Below are 15,717 nucleotides of genomic sequence, written 5' to 3' on the forward strand. Positions count from 1 at the left end.
CTGGTAAAGGCAAACGCCTTAACTGTATATCTTAAAACTAAAAATGACATGTAAAAGACACAAAGTAATGACGACCAATGCAGGGAATGGTAAATATGGTACATAATATCCCTGGGTACCATTATTTCGCTCTAAACTATGGGAACGAGTTATACCAACATAGAGCCCCAGTTGATAGAAATGTGCTGTCGACATGAAAAAGAATAATGAAACCAACTTCTGCCCACGTGATATTGACTACATGCTTCGTACAGAGTAAGGGCTCAGTTGCTGTAGGTAAGAATATAAAAGTTTATACGCAGCTGAAATGCTTGTGCCCATCACAAAATGCTTTTCCGGAGACAAGGATGAACGGTTATTGCACCCAAGCACAACAGCTTTTGGGTGACGACCCTGATTTAGCAAACCCACGTTGGCGATGGCTATTGTGTTTTGCCAACAAAAACAAAATACATGACCTTATTGAGCTATGGTTTGCTCGAGACCAGCATTTATGAAACACAGGCGCTGCCAAAATTACCCCACCGCAATGAACCGCTGGCACACTCACTGTCCACCACCCCCGTTCCAATGTTTTCTGTACAGGGTACGGTAGCCAGAGAGGCCAATCAAAACACTCACAGTGCCCTCTCTGTGTTCACACCACCAGAACCCCTCTTGTGTGTCCTGTTGGTGAGCGCTGCGCATGAATATTTCACAGTTTACTGCCACCCCCTTGTACGGCGTGAAGGTGGAGAGTAGTGGGGAGAGAAGCGGCCTGCTCACCGTACTGTCCTCCTGGACTCCCTGGGCAAAGTGGCGCAGCAGGAGGCTGTACGGGTGGGAGACCTTGGTGAGGGGCACGCGGCCCGTGATGGCCCCGGGCAGGGAGACGCGCAGCCCAAACTCCTGCACCTGCTGCACCCGACCCAGTACCACCATGCCCTCGGCCAGCAGCCGGATGGTCAGGGCCTCCACGGCCACGGACGAGCGCTCCTCCTCTTCCCCCTCCGCCTCCTTCTTGCGGCGCTTACGCACCCGCTTCTTGGGCAGGTCGCTGTCCCGGGCCTGCGTGGAGCACGGCCATGGCAAGTGAAAGTGCGCTGGCACACGGGTCGACACAGCCTAACTCCCCTTCCGTAGGAGACAAATAATGTTACACAGGAAACTCCACGCCAATAAAAGGATAACCTGTTAACAGGTCCAAAGTTACCAGGTTACTTTACAAGAAGGTTACTGCATAAAACATAATTACATGCAAAGGTGGTATTGGTGTCATTTATTTCGTGAGTTAGACAGCATGCACCAATGCAGATTTGTCAGTTTCTGCTTGAGCTGCCTACTTAGCTATTTTTGTTAAAGCTGGAATGGGACTGTCCACATCTACTACTATGCTGTGTACACAGACAGCGCACTGCAAAACAGAGGTGCTCTGAGGCCATCCTTATATTTAAGTACACTACAAAAGATTTTGCTTGATCCCTGCTCTGCCACCCCCCCGAAAGCACCAAACCAATTTGATTTAAACTGGCTCAAATCCCGTGAAGCGTGGTCATAAAACCCCTATTTCTACTTATCAATAAATGCACAAAAAAAATCGCAACATTTTTAACTTTACAATGTCACATCTCATGAACACACATGATAACCAAATTACTTTAAATTTCATCTAGCAGAGCATGTAAGGCGGACACCACCGACATAATAAGCTTTCCTGTATGCTGTGTGAGTTTTGCCAATACTAATACAACACACTGATCCACAAAATAACCTACGCATCAGATTTTTGCTAGTTTAGTGCTTTAACAAATTCAATTTGAAGCAACATGATATTGACATGGTTCACAAGACACGAGGTTATAAATGTAAAAATTCCAAGCTTTTATAATTTTCTATTTTTGGCACTGATTGGTAAAAAAAAAATCTGAAGGCCTAATATCAAATTCCACTTCCACCATGCCCTATATAATGACCTTTATTTTAAACACAACCGACACTGACCCCTACGAATGTATGAAGCTGTATGTATCCCAATGGTGTACCAAGAGAATAAATGGAAACAGCTCCCTACTGTAAACATCACTGTGCCAGAGAATGCTGCTGCAAGGGAATGTGATAATTGACTCAGGAGGGGGAAATGGGTGAAGGAACCCAAAAACAATTTCTTCTTGTGACTAGAGGTCTAAAGGACTAAAGGCCATGCTGCATAAGTGCAACGCTTTTCTCATAAGGCTTATGACTGTCTGCACACCAAGACTTCCTGGGAAGCACAATGAACTTGTTTATTCCAGCTAATTTTCTAAATCTGCAAAACCGACATTATTTATTGCTTGATGACGCAAAAATTTACTACTTCCCTCACTTACGTGTATGCTTAGATGAGAAGTTAACTAACCTTGAAAAGGTCATCCTTCTCGAGGGTGGGTTTCTTCACTGAAGACGGTGCCCTTGGGAGCCCTCCTCGAGGAAGTGCCACATCCTCCATGTTAATGAGGAACCTTGCTTCTGCATATTAAGGCATGCCGCAACAGCAAAACAACACACTAAATCCACGCACTACATAAATAGTGTACCCACAAGACTCCGATCTGCTAATGCAGTCTTGTCCTGAAACAGATACAAGGACTCATCCAACCATTTTTCACGCAGAGACGACACAAGCATCTCAAAGCAGTAGTGTGGGTATGCATTACACTACCATTGTTGCTGAGCACAACAGTGCTTTTCACTTGCCAAAAACAAAACCCAAACTGCCACACAAAAAATTAACAATAAACTGATTATTTAAACACACTGGCACGCAACCATATCATTTTAGCAGCCATTGAGAAAATATAAATCACTTGAACTGCAAATCCACATATTCAAATTTTACATTTCTACCGCTTTATTAGGACAAAATCTACAAACTGAGGTTTTACTTGCTGAAGGTTTTACATGGCCCATGGGACAAGCCACATTGGAGTGCTTCGGGGACCCCTAATAATTCTTTGCCCGGAGCCAAAATCTCAACAAGGAGCCATTTTTGTTTTTCGCCTCTATCAGAAAAACCCTTGAACCTGCCACTGCCTGTTTAGTGGCACAATGTCTTAGACTGCACTCATAGAAAGGATAAGACAAAATTGCAAGTTCATAGAAATTGAGAAGTTATTAAATAATCACTACCTTTAGCTTTCAATATGAAGACATATTAGTGAAACCATGGGTCTATTTATGACGGCAGCGATTCCCCGTATCCGTGAGGACATTGTGGAAATGGATGGGCAGTTGCTACCCAACTCATTGGCAATTCTGGGCTAGGAGGCAATAAAGGCTTAGGTAACCTTTTATGGTCAATGTGAAATTTGTTTGCACATTACTGTTACTGAAAGAGAATGACGTTCTTTTTTATTCATTTCCTTTCTTCGATTAAGGACATTTTCCCAATTAAAATAGAGTTTGCGCCCTTCCTCCACTGGGAAGAAAATTTTGCAAAACCATAATCCCTGCAAAAATTACGGCACTGTGCATGCACACAATGCTGCTCCACACAAGCGAGCTCAACTTCAAGTCTTTATCATACGTTGTTGGTGAGTGCTGTATCTCTACAAATACCGAACACAAGCACTCCAAGAAGGCATCTAAGCGATACAGTCACGCTCGCATCACCTAATGGACCAGCATCTGATCATGACTTTTATTTATTTATTTCTGTAATACTGCCAACCTTTGAAACAAGGGTTTGGCAGGAGTGAGTGATACAATATACAAATGACACTACATAGATGAACATGTAAATAAAAGCAGTTCACTGGGGTACTGATAGCAAACCATCCAGCACTTCATAACTCTTCAAATACAGAAAACAAACTTATTTTTGCAAAGACCTCCTTTTCACATATTTTGTGAGTGCCCCTCAACTCTCAAAACTAGGCCTCGTGAAAGGAAGGAACAGTACAGGAAAGGCAGGGAGGTTAACCAGGGTACTGTCGTCCGGTTGGCTACCCTACTCAGGGGGGAGGGGATATGGGAAATGAAAGGACCACGGTACATATTACAGGAGAAAAGGAGAGGAAGAAGATTATAAAGACACAAGGTGTGGCCATGGCAACTACAAAGATTGATTGATTGATTGTAGGGTTTAACGCGCCGACGCAACGCAGGCGATGAGGCGCGCCGTAGTGGAGGGCTCCGGATTAATTTTGACCACCTGGGGATTTTAACGTGCGCCGAAATCTCGTACACACGGGCGTTTTTGCTTTTCGCCTCCATCAGAAAAGCGGCCGCCGCGGCCGGGAATCGAACCCGCGACCTCGTGCTCAGCAGCGCAACGCCTTAGACACTGAGCCACCGCGGCGGGTACAACTACAAAGGCAGTACAAAGCATGCCCACAAAGCTAAGGCAGTACACTGATGAAATTGGCAAACTAAGGGTGCTGGACTGTAGTAATACCCCTACAATCGTTCAGGAACAATAATGGCGGTTAGCTCCCTCCTCTTCAGAACCAATAAACAGAGCACAACTTGGTTTTAAATCTTTTCATGTGATTATGATAAAGTTCAGAGGCATGGTATGTTAGATGGGTGAGAACCAGCATACTCAGCACGGTAAAGCCAATGGGATGCTAAGCAAGCAATATAAGAATTCCATACGTAAAAAATAACTCGCAGGACAAATTCAGGTTCATCAGAGTGGTTCTTGGGCGAGTTGGTCATTCATCGTGTAAGTAAGCCCGAAATGAACAAGGACGAACGTGTCCCGTTTACTTCGTTCGTCCTTGTTCATTTCGCGCTTACTTACACGAAATTCAGGTTGCCTGCCTAACAAAGTTTGTCATTTCATATTGAGTCTCCTTTCCCTTTTGTTTCCAAGAATTTTTCCCCCAAATTATTTTTCCTTATGAATTTTTGTGTGCACACATGAATGTTAGGAGGATGCAGGGCCCCAAATTGCCTACCTGGTGTTTTATAAAACAAATTATGGTATTATATCCCAGACCTAGACTCAAGAGTACAAGAATGAAAGGAGCATATTTGACTTTTTTTATTACTTTTCCACACACTTGGTTTCAAAAAACTTGTACCGGAAAAATATTTAAAAGGGTAAATTCTGGTCGCTTTGGTAAATAATTGAGGTTGCAAACAAAATGTCCCTTATGGTACATGCCAGCATCAGATGCCAGGCTGCCAGTCGGTGCCACAATTTTGGCAGCGACAAATGCGGTATTGAGACTTCTGTTGGTAGGTGTAGTTTGCAATGTTATACATCCAAAAATTGAATGAATAAATAAATAGAAAGGAACACTACGACCATAATTCATTTCCAACAATATGACCCACAATAGGTCTAGCTTGAGCTCAAAACACAGCTGGGCTTTGCAGTTTCTGAACTCCGCCACTGCCATCCAAACTATGCAACTGTATTTCACATCAACCTTGAAAGGCTATCTTGTGCTTTTCAGCTCTCAACTCCCCAACAGTGAGTGGCAGCTGCTCCCTTATCTCTTTCCCCGGGAAACCTTTGACATGAAATCATTAACATGAACCTGAATTGTATATTTCATATATCTGCAAAATGAACATTATGCCTAGTTGCCATTTGAGTTCTCCCTCAAATATATGAACACAGTTTCTTACTTTCTCAAAGCAATCGCTGTGCACCTTTTGGGCTATTACGTGGAGGACCTTTTAAAGGGACCCTGCAACACTTGCCATCGACTACTAGTAATGTATTTTGGGATAAAGTCTATTGTCCCAGAAATCTCCTCCCGCAGGAATTATGAAAATCCGTTCACAATTAACAAAACTACGCGCGATGAGAAATAGCGCATAATCGTTCCTTCTCAACTCGAACGCGGACAACACGACGAAAGCTGCGCGCTCTCTCCCGGAGAGGGGGGCGGCTCGCGGCTTTCTCTTCGGCGGCCTTCGATATATCACATGCCGGGTAGTTTTCTCCTTTTCTCCGCAACGCGGAGGGGCCTATTCCGGTCTGGTGCCACAAAAAAGCAGGCATGAGTGCCTGCTCGTAAGTGCGCGCTCGGGCTGGTAGGGCGTTTTTGAAGCAATAAACGTTTGTAGTCGAGTGGTCCGGTTGAAAGGGAAGTATTGAGCTCATCACTCAAACTCCGCGCGCACTCAAAACACAAAAGAAACGGCAAAACTGTGCCTACAGGTTCAGGCATAGAAGAGGTTCGTACACAGCGATGACGACGACGGGAATGGGAGAATCTAGCCGCGAAGTTGACCAGTGACAGCCGATCAGGCAGCCATGGCCTATGTGACGTCCCTTAGGCCATGCCAGGGGTTGCATAATGAGGACAACTGAAGAGAGAGCGGTTGGTTTTTCCGCGTCTTTCACATCGATTTGCGCGCTCACCGCTTCACGTGCACGTGTAATATTTGGCTCAGGTATTCCTGACAGTGTAATCTAAACGTCGCGCAGGTTTACTTGCACTGCTCAAAGAGTGTTGCAGGGTCCCTTTAATACTTCCTGCACGCTGTTTTATCTTTTTTAAAGCTCAACCCACTGTGCCCATTCATGCCTGAAAAATTTGTCCACAGTCGTTGTCAGGCCCAGCGCAGCCAGCATGAAACGATGACACCAAGGACGCTACCACACGAGAATGCTTCAGGTTTAAGGTTGTACCTGGAACTCTAAGCTCCCAGGTATAACCTTTGCCTACACAAATAATATGAAAACAATAGCAATTCACGATTTCCCTGATAATGTACAGATGGGTTAACATGACAGGGGCACTGCGATTGTGACAGCTCAGAATTGTTTTCAAGCAGGGGTATCAGAAGCAGAAACTACAGACTCAGGCACCAGTGCATCGAGATTCGCATGGCTGGAACTACAAAAGATGTTCTTCCGTACAAATCAGCTGCGGATGAAGGTAGGTAAAAAAACATACAGGGGCTCACAAAAATACTACGAGCAACAATTTATGTCAGACCCATGCATTGATGCACCCGAGACGTGACTACAGCTGCACTGATCATTTAGCAGGTAGTTTGTACAAGAAAAAAAAAAGGGTGCGAAATTTACGCAATGACACACGCTCATCAGAATGGAACAAAGAAATAAGTATGCTTATTAACGTGCAATCACAAGAAAATTTACGTAGTACGAAAGATAACGAGCTACATTAGGACGAATGTGCAAGAGAGGATAAAGCAGCAACCACTGGCGCAGAAACGTCGAGCTAGATGTGGATTAGGCAGTTGTGAAATTTGACCTTTCGCGGTTTGTTACCATAATGCTGCCTCTATGTGAATGAGAAGGTTATTTCTCGGCACAAAGTTTAACCCTGTTACTGATGTAAACAAGCTGTTACTTTTTGAAGAACAGAATAACATTACGGGTTACCTAACCTGAGTTATCTCAGGACAATTATTAGCAGTTCTTTTTCGTTTCGAATTGACATCTTTCAGGAAAAAACGGAAATAACCTGCAAAAGCTAATAATCGATCACAATAGAGATGTGTTGACATATTCAAACACACCGCAGATTTGAACCATAAATATCCATTCAATACAAATATAGCATTAATTATGATTTAGATGAGTTAACACTGACTGAGAAAGACATGACATCAAGCGAGCGTCAAATAATTGCAGGAGGAATAACGTACCCAACCTTATTTAAACACACACCGACGGACCACGCTGTAACCACATGGGAATGCACGCCAGACCGCTTTGGATTGGGTTGGATTTGGCTGGAGCAATAAACTAAAACTAAAATTTTCTCACTGTTAGCGTTTTTTAAGACAAAATACTAAGGTACTTTATAGCCGCAGTAACAGGTAATATTTAAAGCCAAAGTTTTTAATATATTTGTGCGTATCAGAAAGCGAACAGTTCTAAACGCTAATTTACCATAGAGATAATTTACGATTGATCCTGACGGGTTCGAAGTCAGCAATATCCAATAATCCAATCGAGCAAGAAGGAGGCGCTTGATGACGAACTATGTTGTTATCTTGTGTATCATTTTGACATTCCTCAGCAAGACCTTGTAAATTGTGACTGCAAGAGCAAGCTCAAGCTTCGTTAAGTGCCTCTGAAAACATGCTGCCGCTTTCTTTCTCTGCTGTTAAATTTTTGGGTCATGGTGTCCTCCGCCCATGTCGACCGGCCGCGCTGTTGGAAAAACTGGGGACCAAGTTGAACAGCCAGATGACACATATGCATACAACAGCGCCGCTTCGTTTTGACGCTCTTGTATCTGTGCACGATGTCGACGGCGTCAGGAACATTACACTGAACAATCCGAAGAAGCGGAACGTGCTGTCACTTTCCATGCTGCGGGAGCTCGACGCCCGCTTTCGAGAGGTCGACGCCGAAAGCTCCGTTCGCTGCGTGGTACTGTCCGCAAGCGGTCCTGTGTTCAGCTCGGGGCATGACCTCAAGGAGCTGAAGATCGAGTCTGGTGACACCGCAAAAATCGAGGAGATATTCTCCCTGTGCACGCGCGTGATGACCGCGATGCGTCGCCTCTCGGTGCCCGTTGTGGGGACGGTGAATGGTCTGGCCGCGGCAGCGGGCTGTCAAATGGTTGCTACCTGCGACATCGTGCTGGCCACAGACAAGTCGACTTTCTCGCTTCCCGGCGCTGCCTTCGGTCTCTTCTGCTCGACGCCTGGCATCGCGGTAGCGCGTTGCGTTCCGCAGAAGATGTCCGCTTACATGCTGCTTACGGGCAACCCGATCAGTGCCCAGGAGGCGTTGAGAAGTGGCCTGGTGAGCAAGGTAGTCCCGGAGGACAAGCTGCAGGAGGAGACGGACCATGTTGTCTCGGCCATCAAGGCCAAGAGTAAATCCGTGGTGGCACTGGGGAAGAAGTTCTTCTACAGGCAGATTCAGTTGGGCATTGAGGATGCTTACTCTGAAGGCGAGCGAGTGATGTTGCACAACTTGCAGTACCGTGACTCGCAGGAAGGCATCAATGCCTTCGCTGAAAAAAGGAAGCCACATTGGGAACACAGCGACCAGAAAGTTTAGTGTGCTTCAGTGACATGAATAGTCACACGTGCTGCTTACTGGGATGTCGAGTATTGTGAAGCGATTGTGATTGTAAAGCAGTTATAAGGGGTGTAGACGCTGGTGAAGTTCTTGTGCAGGTTTACATATTGGCAAGGACAGAGTGAGGAAAACATCCCAATGAGGTGTAATAAACATAAATGGGCCTTCATTTACCAGGTACTGGTAATAAAGAGTCAAGGTAGTGACCAGCATCACTTTGTCAACAAATGCTGGTCTTACTGAAGAGTGAAATCTGTTTGCTAACTATATACATACCTCGCCAAAAGAAATGAAAACAAATTACGTAAAGTGTAGAAGTGTGCGCTTATCGGCAGTATACTTGCCGTGGGTAGTGAGGTTAAAATTCCATGTAGATCAAAGCTTAACTTCCTTGAATTTCAAACAGTTGTTTATTTTTAAGAACATGTGGGATTAGGAATTGGCAAAATGAGAAATAGAGGGGTGATTTATCAAAAAAAGCAAACATGCACAACTCAGTTACATGCTCAGACATTGAATGTTCTGCCAATGTGAATGTTGACTGGTTTACATCCAAGCTCTGCAATTTTTGGGCTTTCTTTACACTTGGGAATTACGGCAATCTTTCCCATTTGTTAGCAGTTATCTGCTCAGCACATTAAACCAGCCTTGAATTCTGTTTTGCTATAAAAATGTGCGAATTTCATGTATTTAGGGAAAACTGGTGGAGTGCAGATTTTTGCAAGCTATGGTACTTGTTGTCCTTTAGCTAGACATGAGCAAGGAACAATCTTCTGCAAACTGCCATGATGGCTACCCCGGTTTTCACAACTGGCCTCTGATGCTTATGCCGGAGTGGAGTGTTGCCTGCAGTACCTGCCAAAAACCCAGTTTTTTTTTTTTTACAATGAATGGTTGGCAAAAGCATTAGTGTACTTGAGCATCCATAAGGGAGCAGATTTCTGCCCCAGATCTGAGGTCACGTTTGTAAAGAGCTTAAAAAGCCATGAGGATTTCGCAGAAGGACGTCACACATAGGAAAGAAGTTTAGTTTTACCAGAGTCCTCCTAGCATTGAAGGGCTATGGTTTTACTGTAAGGATTGGTGTGAAGGCTAATTAAATGCCTGCTATGCTTAGAAGTGACAAGACAACACTCTTCAAACAGGGTAGTGGCCCAGTAGCCCCATTTGGTGTCGCTTCTTTTTCCTTAAAATCCCATGGATTCTCTGTTCTTTAGTTGTTCACTTTTTCAAGGACTATAATCTACAAAATATGATACCTAGACTCATAATCACCGTGAACATCGCTTGAACTATGAAGTAAATGGTCGTTTGTTTAAAAGAATTTGTGTGAAATAAGTGCTGCTTATAGTACGGGGACGATTTTTTTTTTTTTTCCTAGAATAAAAATTTTCGAAATGTTTGTTTTTTAGCAAACCTGTTCTTATCAGATGTGATAAATTCCGAAATAAAATTAGATTCTCTTTAGTGAAGCCTTGTTTTTCAGCACCTGTTCATTTCTGCGGCTTATGGTATATAATGCTGCTGACCCAGCATACAACTGCCACCTGAAACTGCTTTATTTCAAACCATTCTGTTGCCTACCCCTAATTTCAATAGGAGCTCTGCCCAGCCATATATCAAGTGCATCCCTGTTGATGCGGACTATGGTACCCTCAGCATTGGAGTCAACACCATCGCCATTGGGGGCACTTGCTCCACCCCACAAGCCACACCAGCACAACTGACTCCTCCCACCCTGTCCGCCTACAATGCAGCGGGTTTCCCCCACCCCCTCAAGAAAAAATACATGTCGCTGCTCATGATTGGTAGTGAACAGAATCTAATGAAAAGAGACAACTTCGTCAAAACCTGGCCCCTGGTATGAGATGATGCCAAAAGCCATCTTTTGTTGATGCTTGCGTGGTCTGGTGACTGGGAGGTTGTATGTTCTTCGTGCTTCCTGATTAAACTTCAGTTGAGAGTAAGCGCTCGTACTGTGGTTCTTTCATTTGTGTCGCGTTTTCAGTGTCGCGCTTTCTGAAGGTTTCGACATGCAGCTATTCGACCTGCCCTGGGGCCTAGGCTGTAGGGAGCTCCAATTACTTTTACTGTCCTCTACATCCATAAGATTCCATTTCATGCTTTCGCATTAAAGGTACTCCTAGATTGATTTCATGAGCCTGTGGTTAGCGTGTAACTAGGTCAACTCGGACAATACTGGCATTATGTTCTTGATGCCCCAGTTAAAATGCTTCTGACAAGGGACCTGACCAGGTGCAGTATAAACAAAAAGTGAACAGCAAGTGGCAAAGCCTCCACGATAGAGAAATGTGCACGTTATTCCCGCAACCCAAAGGACATCTGGTAATGCAGCATTAGTTGCGCCACTGGCTACCAGTGTGCACACTTGCAACAATGCTGAAGCCTGGTTTCAGAAAGTACTGCGGTTGCAGTAGTCATGCCAAACTGGGCTTGTACACAACACCATTACCGGAACAGGACACATTTGAAATGAGTGGGCATGCGCACAGAATAACTATCACAAAGTGTGCTTGATTTCTTTTTTTTTTTTTTTCGAGCTTTTCCTTTGTCATATGTGACGGGAGATCTAAAAAAAGAAGAAGAAAGAAAGAGAAATGAAGAGGTATAGAAGTAAGAGATGGTGAGGAAAGCAAGAAGAGTGGTCAAGTGGGAAGGCTACAGGAAGGCAAGCAGTCCAGTTTCATGCAGAAAGTCCGATAGCAACTTGTAATATGTGTTTTCCTGCACGCAGCAGTTGTAATCATACAGTTTCTCCAAATGGAGACCAGATTGTCTGAGCGCATTGTTCCGAGCTGTGCTTGTATCCGGGCACATCCACAGCAGATGCTTGGCATCTGGTTCAGCCTGCGGAGCCACACACTTGACCCTTGGGACAGCTCTTCTTCCATCTTCTGGTGCGAGTCCCCAAGTACAGGTAATGTAACGCTTGAGGGCCAGCCCGAAGCCTCGTGAGAGGAGCTTTCTCCACACGAGAAAGGGGAAAGGAGCAGGTGCACGGGGGAATAAGGACGTGTGCCCCATCTCGGTTGGGCTTTCGGGCTAAAATACAGAAGTGGGGCTCATGAAAGGGGGGCTTGGGGACGTTTTAAGTGCGGAAGGCGAGTGGGATATTTATTCGATTTATTCCACTAACTGTTTCACCGTATTCTGACCATGCCCAATGTGCATAAATCATACATACATACATACATAGCCTGCTGCAGCCTGTCGTTTCCTATGACAGTGAAAAGTAACAATGCTACGACCACACAGTTTTTTGCGCTTGGACTCCGTGTTGAGGTCGGTGACAATGCCTGTGCATCAAGATAACCCTCCCGTTATGTATTTTGACATGGACGCACTTGCGGCATGCTGATGCGGGCTTTTCCAAGAACCTGGAATGGTGCGTTACATCGTTGACATTTTTGTGGTGCTCTACGAGTGAAAAAATGTGTAAGTGGTGAGGATTTTCGTTTCTTAACGACGTACCTGTTGCGCGTGAAGTCTACGAACGTTAAGCTGGTACGTGTATGCGTAAAGTACCAATAAAAGGTTATAAATGTCATGCCGAGTGCTTGTGTAATTTTGGTCCTCGACAGCTATCAAGCTCGCAGACGATCGTTTATTCCACTGCACCTGCTGACCGTTAGCTAGCTCGCAGGCGATCGTTTAGTTCACAGTGTGATGGCGGCGGCGTAAATGCACAGGCTCGCGGGGGACTGCGACAGCGACATCGTTTCTTCGTTACCGACCGCTGACTGAAAGCCACCGGTAGCGAAGAAACGAAGGGCACATATCACTTGATCTTCGACACTGAGCCCACGCGGCCGCCGACCATGTTCGTCCTCGTCGCACAGCCACCACACGGTCGTCTTCGGGAGGCGGAAATGCTGGCGGAATGCTTCTGCGGGCATATCGAAAGCGTCTATGTTACAAAAGGGTGAGCTGAAGGGCTTGTTGATACATCATATCGTTTGAAAACAGCGCGGAAGACGGGACTGAGCAAGTAATAGACGCGCTTGTGTCGTCTATCACTTCCTCAGTCCCGTCTTCCGCGCTGTTTTCAAACGTCTATGTTAGTTCTAGACCGCCTGTTCCGTCGGCGAGCCAACAGCAAGGTGATGACCGGCGCATTCATGACTGAGACTGAACTAACTGAACTTCTAAAACTGTCTATTTGAAATTGAAATCGCCTGTTCGAAGAAGCCGCGGTCAAACAAGTCCGCCGCGCTTGCTTTACGTCACATTTGGTTACGTCAGAAACGGGCACAAAAGGGACAAAAGCGCCTTGTGAAAGTAATCGTTAGTCATGCGAACAAGCAAAAATACTAGGACAAAATTTATCACCCAAAGCTTGCTTTTATAGCACTTTTTATGCATCGCACATACACTATTGTAAAAAGTTTTGTTACCTACTTACCAGCGCCACGCGTGCTGTAGGCGTAAAATAGGAGAACTTGTCTGACCTTGCGGCCCGCGAGTCGGCATATCTCGAGGTGTGTGCCGGAGAGTGAACTAGCCGTACCCGTGGCGATTGACCTTCCGAGTAACCTCTGCTTATATATTTACGCCGCCCTGTAAGTAGCGGGTCTCTCACAGTGTGTACTCAAAGTTGGTAGTGTACAAAGCATCTTATGCAAACGTGCTGCTATCTCTGAGATGTGCGTGAGACGTGCACTACGTGAGATGTGCATGCAGGAGGGTGTTCAAATGTGCCTAGCCGACACAAAAACCGGCAAAATTATTTTGCACTTGTGCTGTGCCAAATAGGTAGCTTTTCTCATTGTTGGTGCAAATGTCCGAGTACGCTAATACTGTTATAATCGCTAGTCTCGCGCGTAAAATGTACCAGTTGTAATGAATAGAGTGCAGTCACCTGTGCTTGGCTTAGCACGTTACCTGGAGAAGCTTCAAGACAAGTATGGTGCAAAAATGTTTATCGCCGTTTTTGTGACCGTTGTTATGATGCCCTCTTGGGAACATGGAAGGCTTGGGCTCTGGCCCTAGTTTGTGCAACTTTTTTTTCCTTTGCCTTCTGATCTTTACCATTTTTTTTTGGCCGTATTGTGCGAGCCAACTTTCAAACCTAGGAGTTTAGGAGGAGTTTATTGGCATAACTTCCATACTGCTGAGAGCCAGAGGCAGCAAAAAGGCAGGAGCCCATACACCTGAGTGCTGGCTGCCTCCTCAGTTGTATGTTAACAATATGTAGGACATGTGAAAACGATTATGATAACATATATACAGATGTACAATATATACAACCTGTTTTTCTCCCTTTCATTAAAGTGATCTACGTACACAACTTTCGTTGAATAGGTTAGGTAAAGGCGCTAAAAGTGACCTGTGCACAAAATAGAGGCAAGATCAAGTCACTTTAACTTAGCCCAGTTATTACTATCGAGCTTTCGGCCCGGCAGGTTTCGTGTAGAAACTGTGGTGAGAAATTTTGAAGTAACCTTCGGATCTCCACTGAGAGGACACACCAGAAGAAAAAAAAATAGCGCTGCACTGATTGATGTGGAGCGCCCCATCGAAATGGGCACATGTAGTGTGGTGTGATGTTTTACGAGGTTGAACTTCCTTTTTTTTTTTTTTTTTTTTTTCCTTCTCAGTTGTGTGCAGGTTTGAAGCTAATCATGGCTGGCGTAGACGATGCACAGTTCAAGGGCATGTCTAAGTACTTCAACACTTTCACGGCCTTGGGCCGCCGCAATGTAAGCTGGGAAGGTGAGTAAGTCCAAGACGAGAAGCCCTGAGCACTGTTTCTTTTGCAGATTGCAAAGGCCACCTACGCAACGCTCGGCGTCATAGGCTTCCTCTACTGGGCGAAAAAAAAGTCCAGTGGTTCGCCCGAGAAGAAGTAATCTTGTAAGCTGCTAGAAAGACCACGGTACCCCACCAGGCCTGCCACCTTCTTTCAAACGAGCAAGCTTTCCCAACCATTTCTGCACCAAGTTCAGAAGCCATTGTGCTGGTGGAGTTAGTAGAGTCAGCGACAAAACTTGCATAATGGCAGCAGCAGTGCTTGCTGCACCTTGATCTACAGAATAAAAAGAAAGAATGCTCCATGTGTACTATAGTTGCAAGTCTCCTGTTAATTCATCTCCTGCTGTTCTGGTGTGCTGGTCGTGTGTTGCTAAAGGGTTGCTCTAAATGGCAGGAGTGGGTTTACCACGTAACAGACGACACCTGCACTGAGCTGCTTGATGTGCCAATCATGCAGGGCAGGACAGGCCTGTACCTTGCGCGACGAGGGGATAAGATGGGCCAGGTTCGATGCAAAAACAGACAACACTGGAACTGTACTGCTTCAATTAGTGTAGGCAGTGCAAAGCAGTGTAACGAGAAATTTTGCATATTTTCAGTGTGACCCGTGTTTGCTCTTTGTTGAAAAAATCAAGCAATTTACGCTTAATTTTTCCACTGGCAAAAATAGTAGCTGACAGTTTTGCAAATTAAAAATGAGCAAAACCACATAGTAACCTTCTACAACTGCACGCAGCTGTTATTGCTACAAATATGGTAAAACCTCATTAGTGTACACCTGCTTAGCCATAGTTTACGGTTAAAAAGTCACGTTGAACCCCCAAGCCAGAAGTCAAAACTTTGCTGTAACCAGCCCAGCTCTTCTACCGTTCTGTGCATAGCATTGCCTCCTTTTAGGTGCAGCTGAACAACGAGGGGCTGCTGTACTTGTTTTGAAGCGTGTCCCACCGGAGTGC

The 15,717-nt window shown here is 45.1% G+C and overlaps 3 protein-coding genes across 4 annotated transcripts in view; 2 read left to right on the forward strand and 1 right to left on the reverse strand.

Moving 5' to 3' along the window:
* The window catches only part of Rrp5 (Ribosomal RNA Processing 5), an 82,310-nt gene extending 74,561 nt beyond the window's left edge, over positions 1-7,749 (reverse strand). The window contains exons 1-3 of one of the 2 annotated variants that reach the window (XM_077687755.1): positions 7,597-7,749; positions 2,375-2,484; positions 766-1,047 (exon numbers count right to left, since the gene is read on the reverse strand). In XM_077687755.1, coding sequence (XP_077543881.1) covers positions 766-1,047; positions 2,375-2,464 — 372 coding nt within the window. In that variant the 5' untranslated portion in view covers positions 2,465-2,484; positions 7,597-7,749. The remainder of the gene's footprint in view (positions 1-765; positions 1,048-2,374; positions 2,485-7,596) is intronic. The other variant, XM_077687756.1, reaches the window with a different exon arrangement.
* A 135-nt stretch (positions 7,750-7,884) lies between these two features.
* LOC144156003 (enoyl-CoA hydratase domain-containing protein 3, mitochondrial-like) lies at positions 7,885-10,956 on the forward strand. Its single transcript, XM_077687761.1, has one exon. It carries the CDS (start codon positions 8,036-8,038, stop codon positions 8,966-8,968), a length of 933 nt encoding a protein of 310 aa, XP_077543887.1. The 5' UTR covers positions 7,885-8,035; the 3' UTR covers positions 8,969-10,956.
* Positions 10,957-13,430: 2,474 nt separating this feature from the next.
* Positions 13,431-15,074, forward strand: LOC144156005 (ATP synthase F(0) complex subunit k, mitochondrial-like). The gene is made up of 3 exons (XM_077687764.1): positions 13,431-13,569; positions 14,608-14,709; positions 14,770-15,074. The coding sequence occupies exons 2-3, from the start codon at positions 14,632-14,634 to the stop codon at positions 14,857-14,859; spliced, it is 168 nt and encodes a 55-aa protein (XP_077543890.1). The 5' UTR covers positions 13,431-13,569; positions 14,608-14,631; the 3' UTR covers positions 14,860-15,074.
* Positions 15,075-15,717: the final 643 nt, after the last annotated feature.

Source organism: Haemaphysalis longicornis, unplaced genomic scaffold (genome assembly GCF_048455015.1).
Source record: "Haemaphysalis longicornis isolate Haplotype H1 unplaced genomic scaffold, Haemaphysalis longicornis Haplotype H1 scaffold_1, whole genome shotgun sequence".
Lineage (NCBI taxonomy): Eukaryota > Metazoa > Arthropoda > Arachnida > Ixodida > Ixodidae > Haemaphysalis > Haemaphysalis longicornis.